This window comes from Cucurbita maxima, unplaced genomic scaffold (assembly GCF_002738345.1).
Source record: "Cucurbita maxima cultivar Rimu unplaced genomic scaffold, Cmax_1.0 Cma_Scf00003, whole genome shotgun sequence".
Lineage (NCBI taxonomy): Eukaryota > Viridiplantae > Streptophyta > Magnoliopsida > Cucurbitales > Cucurbitaceae > Cucurbita > Cucurbita maxima.
Genome location: NW_019272019.1, coordinates 540170 through 554939, shown reverse-complemented (window position 1 = coordinate 554939; position 14770 = coordinate 540170). Strand labels below are relative to the sequence as shown.

General features: G+C 37.3%; 1 protein-coding gene across 1 annotated transcript; it reads right to left on the bottom strand.

Annotated features, from left to right (window-relative positions):
* Positions 1 to 3653: 3653 nt before the first annotated feature.
* On the bottom strand, positions 3654 to 14094 carry LOC111477151 (protein-tyrosine-phosphatase PTP1). Its single transcript, XM_023121157.1, has 9 exons — positions 13701 to 14094; positions 12071 to 12167; positions 11870 to 11952; positions 11635 to 11775; positions 8841 to 8975; positions 4712 to 4857; positions 4497 to 4638; positions 4245 to 4325; positions 3654 to 4109 (listed from the first exon to the last, which is right to left on the bottom strand). Exons 1-8 carry the CDS (start codon positions 14064 to 14066, stop codon positions 4257 to 4259), a joined length of 1179 nt encoding a protein of 392 aa, XP_022976925.1. The 5' UTR covers positions 14067 to 14094; the 3' UTR covers positions 3654 to 4109; positions 4245 to 4256.
* Positions 14095 to 14770: the final 676 nt, after the last annotated feature.

The window sequence follows — 14770 nt, the reverse complement described above, 5'->3', positions numbered from 1 at the left end:
GTAGGCGACGCAAGTACAAATTGGCTTAGCTCACTTGTCGTTGGAAAGTGAGTGCCGCACAATCGCTAGTCCGCTGCCTTTAAACGTGCGATTGTGTCAAGTGAAGTTAGTTCCGTATTAAATATATAGTAGCGGCTTTAAGTTAAACAGAGACATTTAGAGTCATTACACAAATTCTTTACCGGGCGTATACATATTCATGATATTTCATTCATGCTTATCATACATAGTGCATTATGTTATCTCGCACGACATAAATATAATCATACCAATATAGTAGTCATAATAAAAATAAAAATAAGTATATGCGCCACATAGTTCATTCAGATATCATAACATAAATAATAAGACGTAAATATGGTCACAAGGTATGTGTTACTCATATCAAATAATTGCATCCAACCTAACCTAGGCTTCCTATAGCAAGTTCACTTAATGTTCAGACTCAACTGAGTGCACTTAAGTTCATCCTAGCTGATTGTTTATATGTTCCGCTCAACTGAAATCCAATTTCATATATGATATTCCATTCATTTAAAAAATCGAGTTTAAAGCTATTCATGGAGTCGACATAACTCAACTATCCTAAGACCAGCCTTAAACAATACTAAATAGCGGTAGAAAATAGTAGTTATACTGACCATTTCTAGCCTTAATTACATTAGAAACATTTATGGGACGACCTGAATGGTTAAAATGAGCCGAGAAAAACCTGAGATTTTTTTTTTTTTTTTTTCAATTTGACTATAACTTCTTGGCTTAACTAGTCTAATTTACAAGTTGGCACGACACAGTCAAATAGATTTCAAGTATGTCTCCTTAACCACTCGAACTTATTAATCTTTGTTGAAAAACTTTATTATTTTTAATTTCATAAAGTCAAATTGTTGTCTTTGATTAAGGGGATTGAGATTGAGATTGGTGAATGAGTGAAATTGAGATCTCAAATTGAGACGTTTTTCTTATAAATACGAGTATCATATTTGCCATTTTTAAGTTTGAAGCAATTTTTGTGGTAGAATTGCATCCAAGCCATTCATTTAAGCGTTGATAAGTTCGATTGTGGAGTGACTCAATTTAGAACAAGGTTTCCAAATCTTGTTCTAAATCTTCGATCGTGTAAAAGGTAATCTAATTTTACCCTTATCTCTTATCCGAATTTTGTATAAGAATGTGTTAATTACTTTGATTAAAGGGTTCTTTCTCCCACAAAAGCTTGAATCATTTGGGTGAAGATTAGGGTTGCATTATCACCGATCATAATAGATTTTTCAGGATTAGAAATTATCTGATAACCCTTTAGTAGCCTCATCATTGTAACTTGATTACATCATAATCATGAGAGAAGTGATCTCATACCTGAACCAACTAAGATAAACATGTGAGCTAGCATGATAGCTTCATTGTTGCTAAAGGTTAGCTGGCGACTCCTAGTAACCTCATCATAGTAACATGATAATGTGAAGAGACACATGTTAGGATCGCACAAGAACGTACACACTCGATCTATATGAACACAAAAAACAAGAGAGAGAAAATGCAAAGAGAAATATTGACTAAAAGTTTATATTGATAACTTCAAAATGTACCCCAAGAGAGAATGCAGGTAATGCAGAAAAGTACATCTTCAAAGCACGGGTAAGTAGTACATATATGGTTTCAGTTTACTATATATATAGCTTTAACCGATATAATCACCTACTATATATAAATATCTGTCATATATTAGGCTCCATATTCCAAACACATATAATTATAAACACATAGAAACTACCCTATGTCTCAAGCAACTAAGATACATATTTGAGGTTAGTTGGTGACTCTCTAGCAACTCCATCATAGTAAACTGATGACATGAAGAGGTACGTACATGATCATAAACATAATGAACATTGATACCATACGCGATCAAGCATGTTCATACTTATGCCTTATTTAGAAAATCATGTGTCTTCCTGATGAATACCGTGATAACATACGTGATTTGACGTGCTCCTTTCTAACTTATAAGTCTTGTAGTGACGATAACGGTTATTGCACACACAAAACATGAGTGATGAAGCCAAGAAAGATGACAAAAAAAATAAAAAAACAAAAGCTTACCATAGATGTATGGTGAGCAATGATAACATAATTGTTTAAAGGGCCGAGGAAAGCGAAGTCGTTTATAAATTTAAAGGGGCCTATGAGTCGCTCGACTGACATCCTGCTCTCAAGGGATTGAAATCAAGTTCTCTCTATAAAGCGGTACAAGAGACAACGTGCAAATATATTTTGTAATTATAAAGAGTCTTGCTACTGTTCTCTTAACCAAGCCACTGTCTATGAGTCGCTCGACTGACATCCTGCTTTCAAAAGACTGGAGTCAAATTCTCTCTGTAAAACGATACAAGAGACAACGTGCAAATATATTTTGTAATTGTAAAGAGTTTTTCTACTTCATCTGGGAGTAAAGTATGTTGGTCAGTTTTGTTACGTCGAAACCTAAAAGCCCTAAACCCTAATTGTTGATAATTCCTTATTTGTCATAAACTAAACTCTAAATCGGGATGGATCTCACTCTTGTTTATTCTTCTGGTCGCAAGTTCAAAGAGCTTTACTTTAAAATAGCTCAAACAAGCAACTCTTTTCAAAATTGGGTTTCACTACTTGCAGAACATTACGAAATTCTTCTTGAATGAACTTTTAGAACCAGGTTTGAAGTTAAGTTAACGAATTCTTCTCGCTACCACCTCTGATCCAATAGGTATTAAGGAAGACTCTCCAATATGTAAAGATAGAGATTATCTTCCTTTATGGGGTCGAAGCTAGCGATAAAAGATAAGACTCCTAATTTTAGGTAACTCATCTCCCAATCTTCCTCACTATTGTATGGGCGTGACTGCTTAAACCCTTACGCAATTCTAGTCCTTTAAAAAAGATTGATATTGGCGCCTTTGTGTTGATAGTAGCCGTCAATAAAATATAAGTTTTTCTACTCTCTATTTAGTTGACCTTCTAGACCAAACGAGCACCTCAACATTCTCTAATAGATCTTAAAAGTGGCTATCATAAAAAATAGATCTTAAACGCCCTTAATACTTCTAGATATCTTATGAATTAACTTCTACTTTCAATCCTTCACAAATTCTTATTCAAGTAATAGTTGATTGGTCACGACCTATTTTAACGAGAAGACTTTAAAATTATTCAAAGAATTGCTACAACTTTAAAGAATCTATCCACTAGTGTTAAATTATTTTGAGTCTTATAAGTTTTTGTCATTCGATGACAAAGTGACCTAATTTAACACAACATAACATACCTAATTTAACACAACATAACATACGTGAGATGTTAAAACAACTAGAAAATAATTAAGAGTACAACTTAATCTATTTACTTCATTATTTTTAAACTAATATATGTATCATGCCTCGTAAAGACAAATGTAGTAGGGATTGCAAACCATAACACTCAAAATTGTAGAGCTTGTCGTCTTTCATATCGAGCCATTGAAGCAATGCATAGGGCTATAATCAGACAATTCCATCATGCTACGAGCAGACAATTCCAAAGAAATGGTACAATATGGGTTAGAGTTCTCGTGGATCTCCCTATAACTGAGACACCTACAAGTTGGATTGCTCGTGTGTCCACGGGACAAAATCCCATTTGAAATAGTTTCGATGAAAATAACTCTGTCACTAAATTTACAATTCAAATTTATCGCTAAGGACATGTTTGTAACTAAGCATACTACAAGACGTACCATTGTCAAACTGAAGGAGACGATAAACTTGTAATGATATTCAGCAAGGAATGTCCAAATTAAAACCCAAGAACAATCAGTTGGGTGGCAAATGTTTGCCACAAAATATATGAAGCTCATGAATTCTGTTCAAGTTAAGCAATTATTGAAATGATCAATGGTGAGCATCATAAGAGAAAAATTAGTTGGTTAGCACATTCACTGTGACCACAATGAACAGTGTTCATAATCGGCTGCTCGAGAAAACGAACCACCTGGAACCACAGCTGCTGATTTCATCAACGCTGAGAAGATCAAATCCAGCAAGCTCTTTATTAAGCAAGATCCCAACCCCGCATACGGTCGGTCATTAATCCATCTGAAAAAAGATTAACAAGCAGTCGCAACTCGGTTAGACATGATATTACTAGTCGCCGCACTTCGTGGACTCATGAGTAACATTAAAAAAAGCTAGAGAACGAGTCAAGAAGACAGCATCTGAGAATAGTCATACCGCTTCGAGCCTCTACTGTGGAACAGATATAAGGTCTTGTAGTTCATCAACAATGGTTCTATAGCAGAAAAAGTATTGATCCTAATAGACAGAGTTGCAAGTTTGTTAGGAGTAAACCAACAAGGCAAATAATTTCATGGTTATACGAGCGCAGCAACGGTGACGTTATCGTGCATATTACGACCTTTTCATGGACAAACAATTTGGAACAACTCCGAGGATACAGATATTGAACGAGAGAGGCTAGTTTACCAGAGTTTGAACCATTCCAATTCGCTGGGACCTAAACGTAAAAATGGTACTGACAAGATCTAAAGCAGACAAGTCTCCAATAAGGATTCTCTGAATTGTGTTATGAATTGCACAATATGTTCCAGTTCTTCCAATACCTGCACTGAAGAAGTGAAACAACCTCAGATAACGCGAACGAGCACTGTGTGTCGTATGATGATGGACATAGGCTGTACCTGCAGTGCACCACTATTGGGCCGAGATTGGGTGGTAAATGATACAGCCTCTTCAACATTTCACGAACAGCAAGTGTGTCGTTAGGAACTCCATGGTCGGGCCATTCTGGGTACTGAATATGTAGAACAGCCACATGTTCTTCTGACTACAAAGCCAATGGAGAGGGAAACGTGACTCGGAGCTTAGTAAAACCACAAAATAGGTCCATGAAGAGTCGCACGAATAGAATGAAAAGAGCATGTGTGAAAGCAATTCATTAAATGAGCTTAAAGAGCTGGCTCTTTTATAAGTTGAATCAGCTCGAATCAACCAATGGGAAGCTTCTTTCTTCCTCTGAACTTTAGTCTACTGTAGTTTGTTTTCTTTGATGGCTTGTTCATTTAGTTTATGTATATATACATACACACGTGCACACACACACACATACACATATATATAATTCAGCTTGTAACATGAACTAATCATCATTAGGTAAGGATTAAGAATGTTTGTATTAAACTATAACCAAAACTCATGCATAAACCAATGGAACTAATGTTATGTTTCAATATTTATACGAAGGTGCTTAAAAACATCAAGAAATCAGTGGATAAATATTCCATTGGTTTAAGCTTTGAAACAAAGGTCCAACTATGTAAAATTGCTCAAAGATATTCTCACCAAGGAGAGAAGGAGATTGAGCGAGTATGAAACAGTCTCTTCGACTAAGGAATGCAGCGCAATCTCGAAGGATCAAATTCCTCCTAAGGTGATAGAACTTAACACTTTCAGCATCCCTATATACATAGGAGGGAAAGAGTTGTTTAGAGCCCTCTGTGACCTTGGAGCTAGCATAAACCTTATGCCTCTTTTTGTTTATCAGAAATTAGGCAGAGGAGAAGCTAGGCCCACCACTATCACTTAGCAACTTGCCCATAGGTCCACTACCTTTCCTGAAGGGAAATTAGAGTGTATTTCAGTGCATGTTGACAAGTACTTTTTTCCTTTTGGACCATGAGGCTGACATAAATGTACCCACCATCTTAGGAAGATCCTCATAAATGGGAGTTGACTATAGGAGTGAATGATCAGGAGGTGAAATTCAATGTTTATGATAACCTGAAATACCCCACTGATGTTGAAAATTGTTCTATGGTTTGGGTTCTGGATGAGCTCGTTACAGATAGTTTCGAGCAGAAAATGCAGGAGAAACATACAAAGATATATGCACAATCGGATTCTCTGAGTGATTGAAAAAGACAGATTTTAGCTAGTAAGTTAAAGAAAGAATAAGAACTGGTTAAAGGATTGCACAGTGACCTTGAGGATTTAAGTAATGGTTGTATTAGCGATTGGGAACTAACGGGTTAGTTAAGCTTTTATAGGTTTTAGCAAGCGAATGATGAGACTGTAGCATAGGTAGGTTAAGTTAGGAACTAAAATAACACCACAGCAGAAGGCTTTGCAGCATAATTAATCTTGATAGAGCGATTTGTGGAAAGAAGAGCCCAATGGAGAGCTATACGAGGTAGAAACAAATTCTCTACCTAAGGTAGTTGGTTTACTGATGGTTAAAATTTTAGGGGAGATTCATGAGGCTTGTATTACTTAGGGACAAGTAATAATTCAAGTTTGGAGGTTGGATAACTCTTAAAAAAAGAGTTTTTAGCTATGACTTCAAGTATAAAACCTAATATTTGTGAGTGATTTGCTAATGATTTTACGCATCTCTTCCATTAGTTTGTCTCTTTCATCAAGCAATATTAGTAGAATGCTCATAGTTCCTGTTTGAGCGTTTTAGTATCTGATTTGATATTCTTATGTACATTATAAGTGTGAGATCCCACGTCAATTGGAGAGGAGAACGAAGCATTCTTTATAAGGATGTTGAAACCTCTCCCTAATAGGCATTTTAAAAACCTTCAGGAAAAGCCCTAAGAGGACAATATCTGCTTGCGGTGGGCTTGGACCATTACAAATGGTATCAAAGCCAAACACCGGACGATATGCCAGTGAGGAGGCTCTGTCCCGAAGGGGGTGGACACGAGGCGGTGTGCCAGCAAGGATGTTGGGCCCCGAAAGAGGGTGGATAGGGTGGTCCCACATCAATTGAAGAAGGGAATGAGGGCCAGCGAGGACGCTAGGCCCCGAAGGAAGGTGGATTGTGAGATCCTACATAGGTTGGGGAGGAGAACAAAGCATTCTTTATAAGGGTGTTTAAACCTCTTCCTAGTAGACGCGTTTTAAAAACCTCGAGGGAAAGCCCAAAGAGGACAATATCTGTTTGAGGTGGGCTTGGGCTATTACAAATGGTAACAGAGCCAGACACCGGGCAATGTGCCGACGAGGAGGTTGAGCCCCGAAGGAGGTGGCCACAAGGCGGTGTGCTAGCAAGGATGCTGGGCCCCGAAGGAGAGTGGATTGGGAGGTCCCACATCAATTGGAGAAGGGAATGAGTGCCAACGACAACGAGGACGTTGTGCCTCGAAGGGAAGTGGATTATGAGATCCCACATCGGTTGGGGAGGAGAAAGAAACATTCTTTATAAGAATGTTGAAATCTCTCCCTAATAGACGTGTTTTAAAAACCTTGAGGGAAAGCCCAACGAGGCCAATATCTACTTACACTTACAGTGGGGCTAGGGCTAGGATTCAGGATAGCGGAGGAGCATTTCGTGAGCAGATCTTTTTATGGTTCAAAACCTTAGCATTTGGAATTCGTAAAGGGGGACGAATTTCACCAGAAGTCGCACATGTTAAAGTTTTTTATAAGTTGGTTCCACTAGAATGAAGCAATGGGAAGCTGCCATTGTACCCTTCCTAGTCTATTCAGCCCTGGTTTAAAAAAGGAGGGTATTTATTTCGGTAGTCGTTCAGTTTTTATATATTTATGGGTTTTTTCATTCAGTTTATATATATATATATATATATGTTTTCATTTATGAATGGTGTGATATGATCATGATACCACGATACTCAACCTACCAAAAGGCATCAAGGGATAAGCCATAGAGGACCAAGGAGTAAAGTTGTGCATGCGACTCATGTCCATTGCCAATCAGCCACGTGTATCCGCACAATAAGACTCAAAACCCTCCTAAGAAGTTATACCATGCACAACTGCCCTGTCTTGGTAGCTCACGCTTGCTCACCAATGTGTACACACAATATCAACATTGTCAACACATCAATGCACGCGTGGGACACCGGGTGCATGCCAACATTTGTGCACAGGATGTTCATGCCAACCTTGAGCACATCACCTGTTGGCCACCCACGACACCTAATACTCACAAGGCCAGTCGCCTCTCCTTACACATGCCTCTACCCTGTCTACCGCCCAACTACATGCACACCCTTCAACGGCTCAAAACCTATCCCAAACCAACTTCTTTTGAGAAGTTTCCTTGCTTGTTTCTTTGATTAATTTAGAAATATACTTAGATCCTTTTGGAGATATGTTAGATCATGGATTATATTTTGTAAGAGACTTTTATAGCTTTATTTTATTGCATTTTTAGGTTAGGAAGAATTCTCTTAATTGTGTTCACGCATGTCCTTTTGTAAGCCTTGCTTTAGTCTTACATGTATTGGTTGGTCATCAAACTTGTAGAGTGTTTCATTCTCGAAGTACGAACAAGTTTTTTCTTTGCCTTCGTCCATAAGATAACCCTACTTACAACTCTCACCTCGAGTCAATTTCAATTTGATATTGTCTTCTTTCAGTTTGTGTACTAGAGGTCTAAGAGGTTTTTTTTTTTTTGATAGTTTCTTGTGTCATTTCCACTAGCTCGTACCATAGAGGAAGTTAGGAAGACGGAGATACACGTAATTTTGATGAATCAATACACGATGGAGGATTGTCGAGAAAGATAGCCCTCTAGAAAGATTATTGATATTGGCAAATATAGTTTTAGCGTTATTTTTCCTATATTCAGAATCCTTACACCCGACTAATCACCCTCTATCTTCAAATTCCTATGCACTTTATTTGCACACACATGCTAATTCTAACCCAACTTGTCTCCTTCAAAATATACCCAACTGACCCTCTAACTACATGACACCCAAAGGCAACATTAGTATTTATATGTTTCGGTTGACGTATAGAAGTTATACACACGTGTAGAAATAGCATGTAAGAAATTACCTCTTTATGGTTCACTTCCAAATGGCGCAGTATAAGAGAGGAATTGGAAGATTTTATCCATTTGGAGACTACCAATAGATTACCAAAATCTCTACTACCATCTTCAGCTGGAAAATAATCTCCACACTTCACCATCTGCACAAATTATTAGAAGTTAGGCATTTGTAGTTATAAATCACAATGATATAAAACAATCAAGAAAGTTAAGCAGGATTGATGATAGTGATAGAATTTGGTAATGGTTATGATATAAATTAGGAAAATTTGAGAGTCCCTTATTTCTTCTTATAATAAGACAATGATTAGAATATTTAGCCAAGGAACCAAAAGCCAATAGGCTTTTTCTCTACCCCCGATGGACCTAACCCTAGCCGTTGTCGTCAAACCTAACTCTAGTCGCCATCGTTGCCAAACTCAGTCGCACCACCGCTGGTCCTATTCATTGTCATCTAATTGTCGTAGACCAATTGTCTTTGTCTATTGTTTGCGATCTCAGCTTCAACATCTCTTCACATTTACAAACTCATTCTTTGGGTCTAGTTTACAAAAGCTCTTCTATCTACGACCTTACTTGAACAGGATCTGTTCTATAGGTTGTACAACTGTGTCCTTGAGTTTTGAGGAAAAAGCTCTTCTATCTCTCCGATGGGTTAGCTTCAACAGTCGTGTGTCGCCACCGCTCACTGTCAACACCACCTTCTTTCTCGGTTATTGTTTTTGTCATCGTTCATCAGCTTTATCGCCAATAGTCTGATTGCCAGCCAAAAGATTCTTAGCTTTGTTTTTTAACCTTCTTTTTTTCTGCATATGTTATGGTTGAAAGGAGCTGCTATGTTGATAATAAGTACTTTAGCATTTGGTTTGCAAATGGTGTGCTCTTTGTTCAAGTAGTGAAGAACAAGTTGATTACTCCTCTCTCGTTACCACATTTCCACTAGTTAGAAGGCTGCTTGTGGATCTTTGCTTCTTCTAATTTCTATGAACTTTCTCAAGCAAACTAGAGATTGATAGTGGTACAATTTGTTTGTCAAAACGAAGGTTTTATTCTGGTTGTGATATGAACCAAAAAAACATCAATCATACAATATACTTCAATGACGATGTGAATAAAAGTTGTCAAAATTATCAAAAGATGTTTCAATGCATGCCACATTGAAGAAAAGTGAAGTTTGATTGTTATAAATTTTGGGTGGGTTACAATTTAGTGTTTTTATGACTTTTTATTTACTTTAGGTTACAATTACATAATGGTTAATTATGACCATTAAGTATGAATGTTAACTCTTGGAATGTCTAGTAGTTTTATTTTGAGGCTATATAAAGCCATGTATGTTGTATTTGTAGGAGACTTGAAAAATATAGTAAAAAGAAGCATTTGTGCTCTTCTTTAGCCAATGGCTAAGTTTCTTTGCAATTCTATGTAGTTTAGGTTGCATGTAGAATCATTCAAGCTCGACATGATCAATCTTGCTTGTGGAGTGATTCGAATCTCAAACAAGTGTTTGAGATATTTGATCAACAAGAATCATTCAAGCTAGACATGATCGATCTTGCTTGTGGAGTGATTCGTATCTCAAACAATGTTCTTGCCTTGAGATATTCGATCAACAAGGTAATCCGAATCTTACTCCCCTTGTAGTGGTTCCTTATCTTATCAGGTTGGTTCATAGATTGCAGTGTTTGGCCACCTTTGGAGGAAAAATGTTAATTCAATTCCCTGAGTTTCTTACAAAAAGTTGGTATATTTTCTAAGAAATGCTAAAAGACTTCCTCAAGAATTATGATGACAACTCCCATGTTTTAAAGGGTTTAGTTAAATCATCTTTCGAGAAAAATTCTTATTCTTTTAGTACGTGAGGAATGTATCAAAGGACTTGAATGGAAAACAGGGGCTTAAGCACTGTTGAAAAGTTGTATTCTTCTTATTCTCAATGGGTGAAGAAAGACCTAGAAGTGGTGAACTTGAATTTTAGCGAGCTTATGGTTGTTTCTAGGCTATTTACTCACAATAATTGGAAGGAGATTAATGATGTTTTGGAAGAGAACTTTAAGGACTTTGTTTCAATTAATCATTTCATGGAAAACAAGGCTTTACTAAGTTTTAAGGGTGGGAACTCATTAATGTCTTTTGAGCATTTGTATATTGAAAAGTGGCCTCGTGAAAAGTACAGTCATCCGCATTTTATTGAGGGTTATGTGCGGATGTCCATCAAAAACTTGCCTCTAACCTATTGGGATCGTAGGACGTGTAAAGCTATCGGTTATTACTTTGGTGGTCTTGAGAGTATTTCTTCCCAAACTCTTAATATGTTAAATTGCACTTAGCCTCATTGAAGTAAAAAAGAAATGTGTGTGATTTTCTTCCCGCTTCAATAGAAATCTAGGATAAAAATGGGGGAATGTGTTTATTAGATTTGGAGATAGGGGTGGGTATTTTCCTCCTTCTGAGATTCATGTGTCCCCTTTTGATGCATCCATTAAAGCTCTCGAGTCCTCAAGGTCTTTGTATGTTAAAGAAGTTCAAATCGTGACATTGTTGCTTATCCCTTAAACTATACTCGGAGTAGTGGGCTGGTCCTTTCTTTTCAGTCACCCATTGAGGATAATACTATGGATCCTAATCTAGTAGGAGAAAATTGTTCACGTCTATCGGTCTCCTCCATACGACAAGGGGGTAATAAGAACTTATCAACATTAGTTCCATCCAATCTTTCAATCCTTTCTAGAACATTTTTATACACGAATGAAATCTTGTGGAAATTAAAATTAACATGTAGTTCATACAGAATAGTACCTTGTAATTATCAATGAGACGAGTAAGCATCAAGATTGCAGGGCATTTATACTGAAATACCATCTCCCAGAAATCCTCATAAGTGTGTGGTAATGGACCTTGTGTGGCAATAAACTTAGAAAGGCTTTCTGAGGAGGAACTCTGAATATTCAAATAGACAATGGAAAGGAAGGTCAAAAGAGATACTTGTACTGAAATATTATCTAAGTTGAAGCATATCAATTATTGCACTTACGGAAATAAAGCTTGCATTGATATAACCCTTTGCGGAAGGTCTGTAATCCTTACAAGAGTCGAGTACGACTCTAGTCTCGTCAACTGAAATTATTTATACAACATTTCAGCTATCATATTGGACTAACTAATGATGAAAAACTTTTAGTTTTCAAATAGAAAATTCAGTGAAACAAAAGGTTTGAATGGTAGTTGAACTTACAGGGTAATACATCGGTGTAACGATTCTTACTGATGTTGACATTGTCAAGAGCCACAGAGCAATTTTTCTTCATGTCCGATGCAGTTATTCTCTGGGCCTGAATCCACAATGAGACAACAGTTCATGATAATTAGAACATAGAAAAAATGATTCAACAACCGTGCGTGAGAACTAGAAATTTATGTACATGCAGGCTTAAAAAAATGAGTTGGATATGTTTCATGTTCGAAGCTTATTTGTAATAGTCCAAGTCTACCGCTAGCAGATATTGTCCTTTTTGGGTTTTCCCTTTCGGGCTTCCCCTCAAGGTTTATGAAACATGTCTACTAGGAAGAGGTTTCCACACCCTTATAAAGAATGTTTTGTTCTCCTTCCCAACTGATGTGGGATCTCACAATCCACCCCCCTTTAGATCGGAGTCCAGCGTCTTCCCTGGCACTCGTTCCCTTCTCCAATCGATGAGAGACCCCCCAATCCACCACCCATTGGAACCCAGCATCCTTAATAGCACACCATCTTGTGTCCACCCCCCTTCAGAGCTCAACCTCCTCACTGGCACATGGCCTAATGTCTGGCTCTGATACCATTTGTAACAGCCCAAGTCCACCGCTAGCAAATATTGTCCTCTTTGAGTTTTCCTTTTCGAGCTTCCCCTCAAGGATTTTAAAAGGTATCTGCTAAGGAAAAGCTTCCACACCCTTATAAAAAGTGTTTCGTTCTCCTTCCCAACTGATGTGGGATCTCACAATCCACCCCCCTTCAGATTGAGGTCCAGTGTCCTCGCTGGCACTCATTCCCTTCTCCAATTGATGTGGGACCCCCCGATCCACCACCACCCATTGGGACCCAATATCCTTACTAGCACACCACCTCATTTCCACCCCCCCTTCAGAGCTCAACCATCTCGTTGGCACATGACCCGATGTCTGGCTCTGATACCATTTGTAACAGCCCAAGCCCACCGTTAGCAAATATTGTCCTCTTTGGATTTTCCCTTTCAAGCTTCTCCTTAAGGTTTTTAAAACGCATCTGCTAGGGAGAGGTTTCCACACCTTATAAACAATGTTTCGTTCTCCTTCCCAACCGATATTGGATCTCACACTATTATTCTCATCCTACGTCACTATATTTCTCTAATTATCATGCTTAAAAAGTATTCTAAATGTGTGTAACAAATATTAGATTTGTATTCACTTTGCACAACTAGTGTCTGACATATATTTACAGTACTAACAAATGTTGTCAAACAAGTATTAAAGCATCAGAGTGTCCGACATGGACACATTACCTAAACTAAGTGTACATGCTTCTCAGACAAAATCCAAGACATTGATACACAAAATTGATCAACCCACTAAAACTATCAAATCTATTAACAGAACTAGAACCTCATTTAGACACTTCCAGAGCAAAGTTTTAAGAATTTCATCAGCAAAAAAGTAGAATGACTTACAAAACTCAATAATGTCGTTATCAATTCTAAAACTAGATGAACATATCGATCATTTTCCAACTTCTTAAGAAGATAAACCACAGTAAACAGAAATTAACCACAAACTAGATCAATCTCCATGTATTTCTCAACAGAGGGACAAGAGAAACAAATATAGCATAAAAATGAAAGGCGAACCTGCAATCGGGCGAACTCCTGGTTGATGACATCAGGCATCTGGAGCTTCTCCTTGAAGGCGTCAAGAGCTTCGGAACAAAGCTTCACCTGATGGGGTGTGAGAACGAGTCTAGGGGGAGAATCGGGGGAGAAAATAAAAGCGTTGGAGGAGGAGGAAGAGGAGGGTGAAGGGTTACCCGCGGCGGAGGCGGCCATGGGCGACCGGCGACGATGATTCCGGGAACGTGTGGAAGTGAGATTCCCCAGCGGTCTGATTTGGAAGGGAGAGAAATGATGGATCGATGAACGGAATGGGTGTCTGCTAATGGTTGTGATGAATTGGAGCTCGTTGAGAATTTGAATCAATGAGTGCGCTTGCTTTATCATCTCCTCATTTCATCTGCTGCGCTTTTTCTGTTTCTTTATGGGAATTTGATATTTAAAAATTCAATCTAAACCTAATTCATTTAAATATTCCATCATTGATTCCATTATAAACTTAATGAATTAAATTAAATTAAAATAAAGAAATTTTATAGGCCACAAATTTGAATGATGCCTACGATGGCCGTACGATCCGTCTAGTTATCATGAATTATCTGAGCAACGGACAGAGCCCGCGTCGACCTTTCATCTAATAAATACATCCCTTCCATAAGTCAACTGTTCTTGTTTGCTATCGGTCTCTCGCTCATATTTAACCTTGGACAGAGTTTACTGCCTGATTGGGGCTGCATTCCCAAACAACTCAACTAGTTGACAACCCATCCATCGTTCTAATGGGTCTAGAAGCGAAGTTTCATTCTTTTTAACCCACCAATTTTTTTTAATAAATTTTTAAATATTAAATAATAAAAAATTAAGAGTTAAAAAAAAATTAAGTAAAAAGTCTCTAAATTTATTAATAATTTAAAATATATATATATATTTGAAATGAATTTAAATTTATTAATAATTTGAAACATTTTTTTATTATTTATTTTCCCATTACTCTTAAAAATAATTTGAAATATAGTATTAACGGTATTTTTTTTATAAAAAAAAATGGAAAGTTTTTAAAATTTAGAACTATTTTTATTCTTTTATTATTT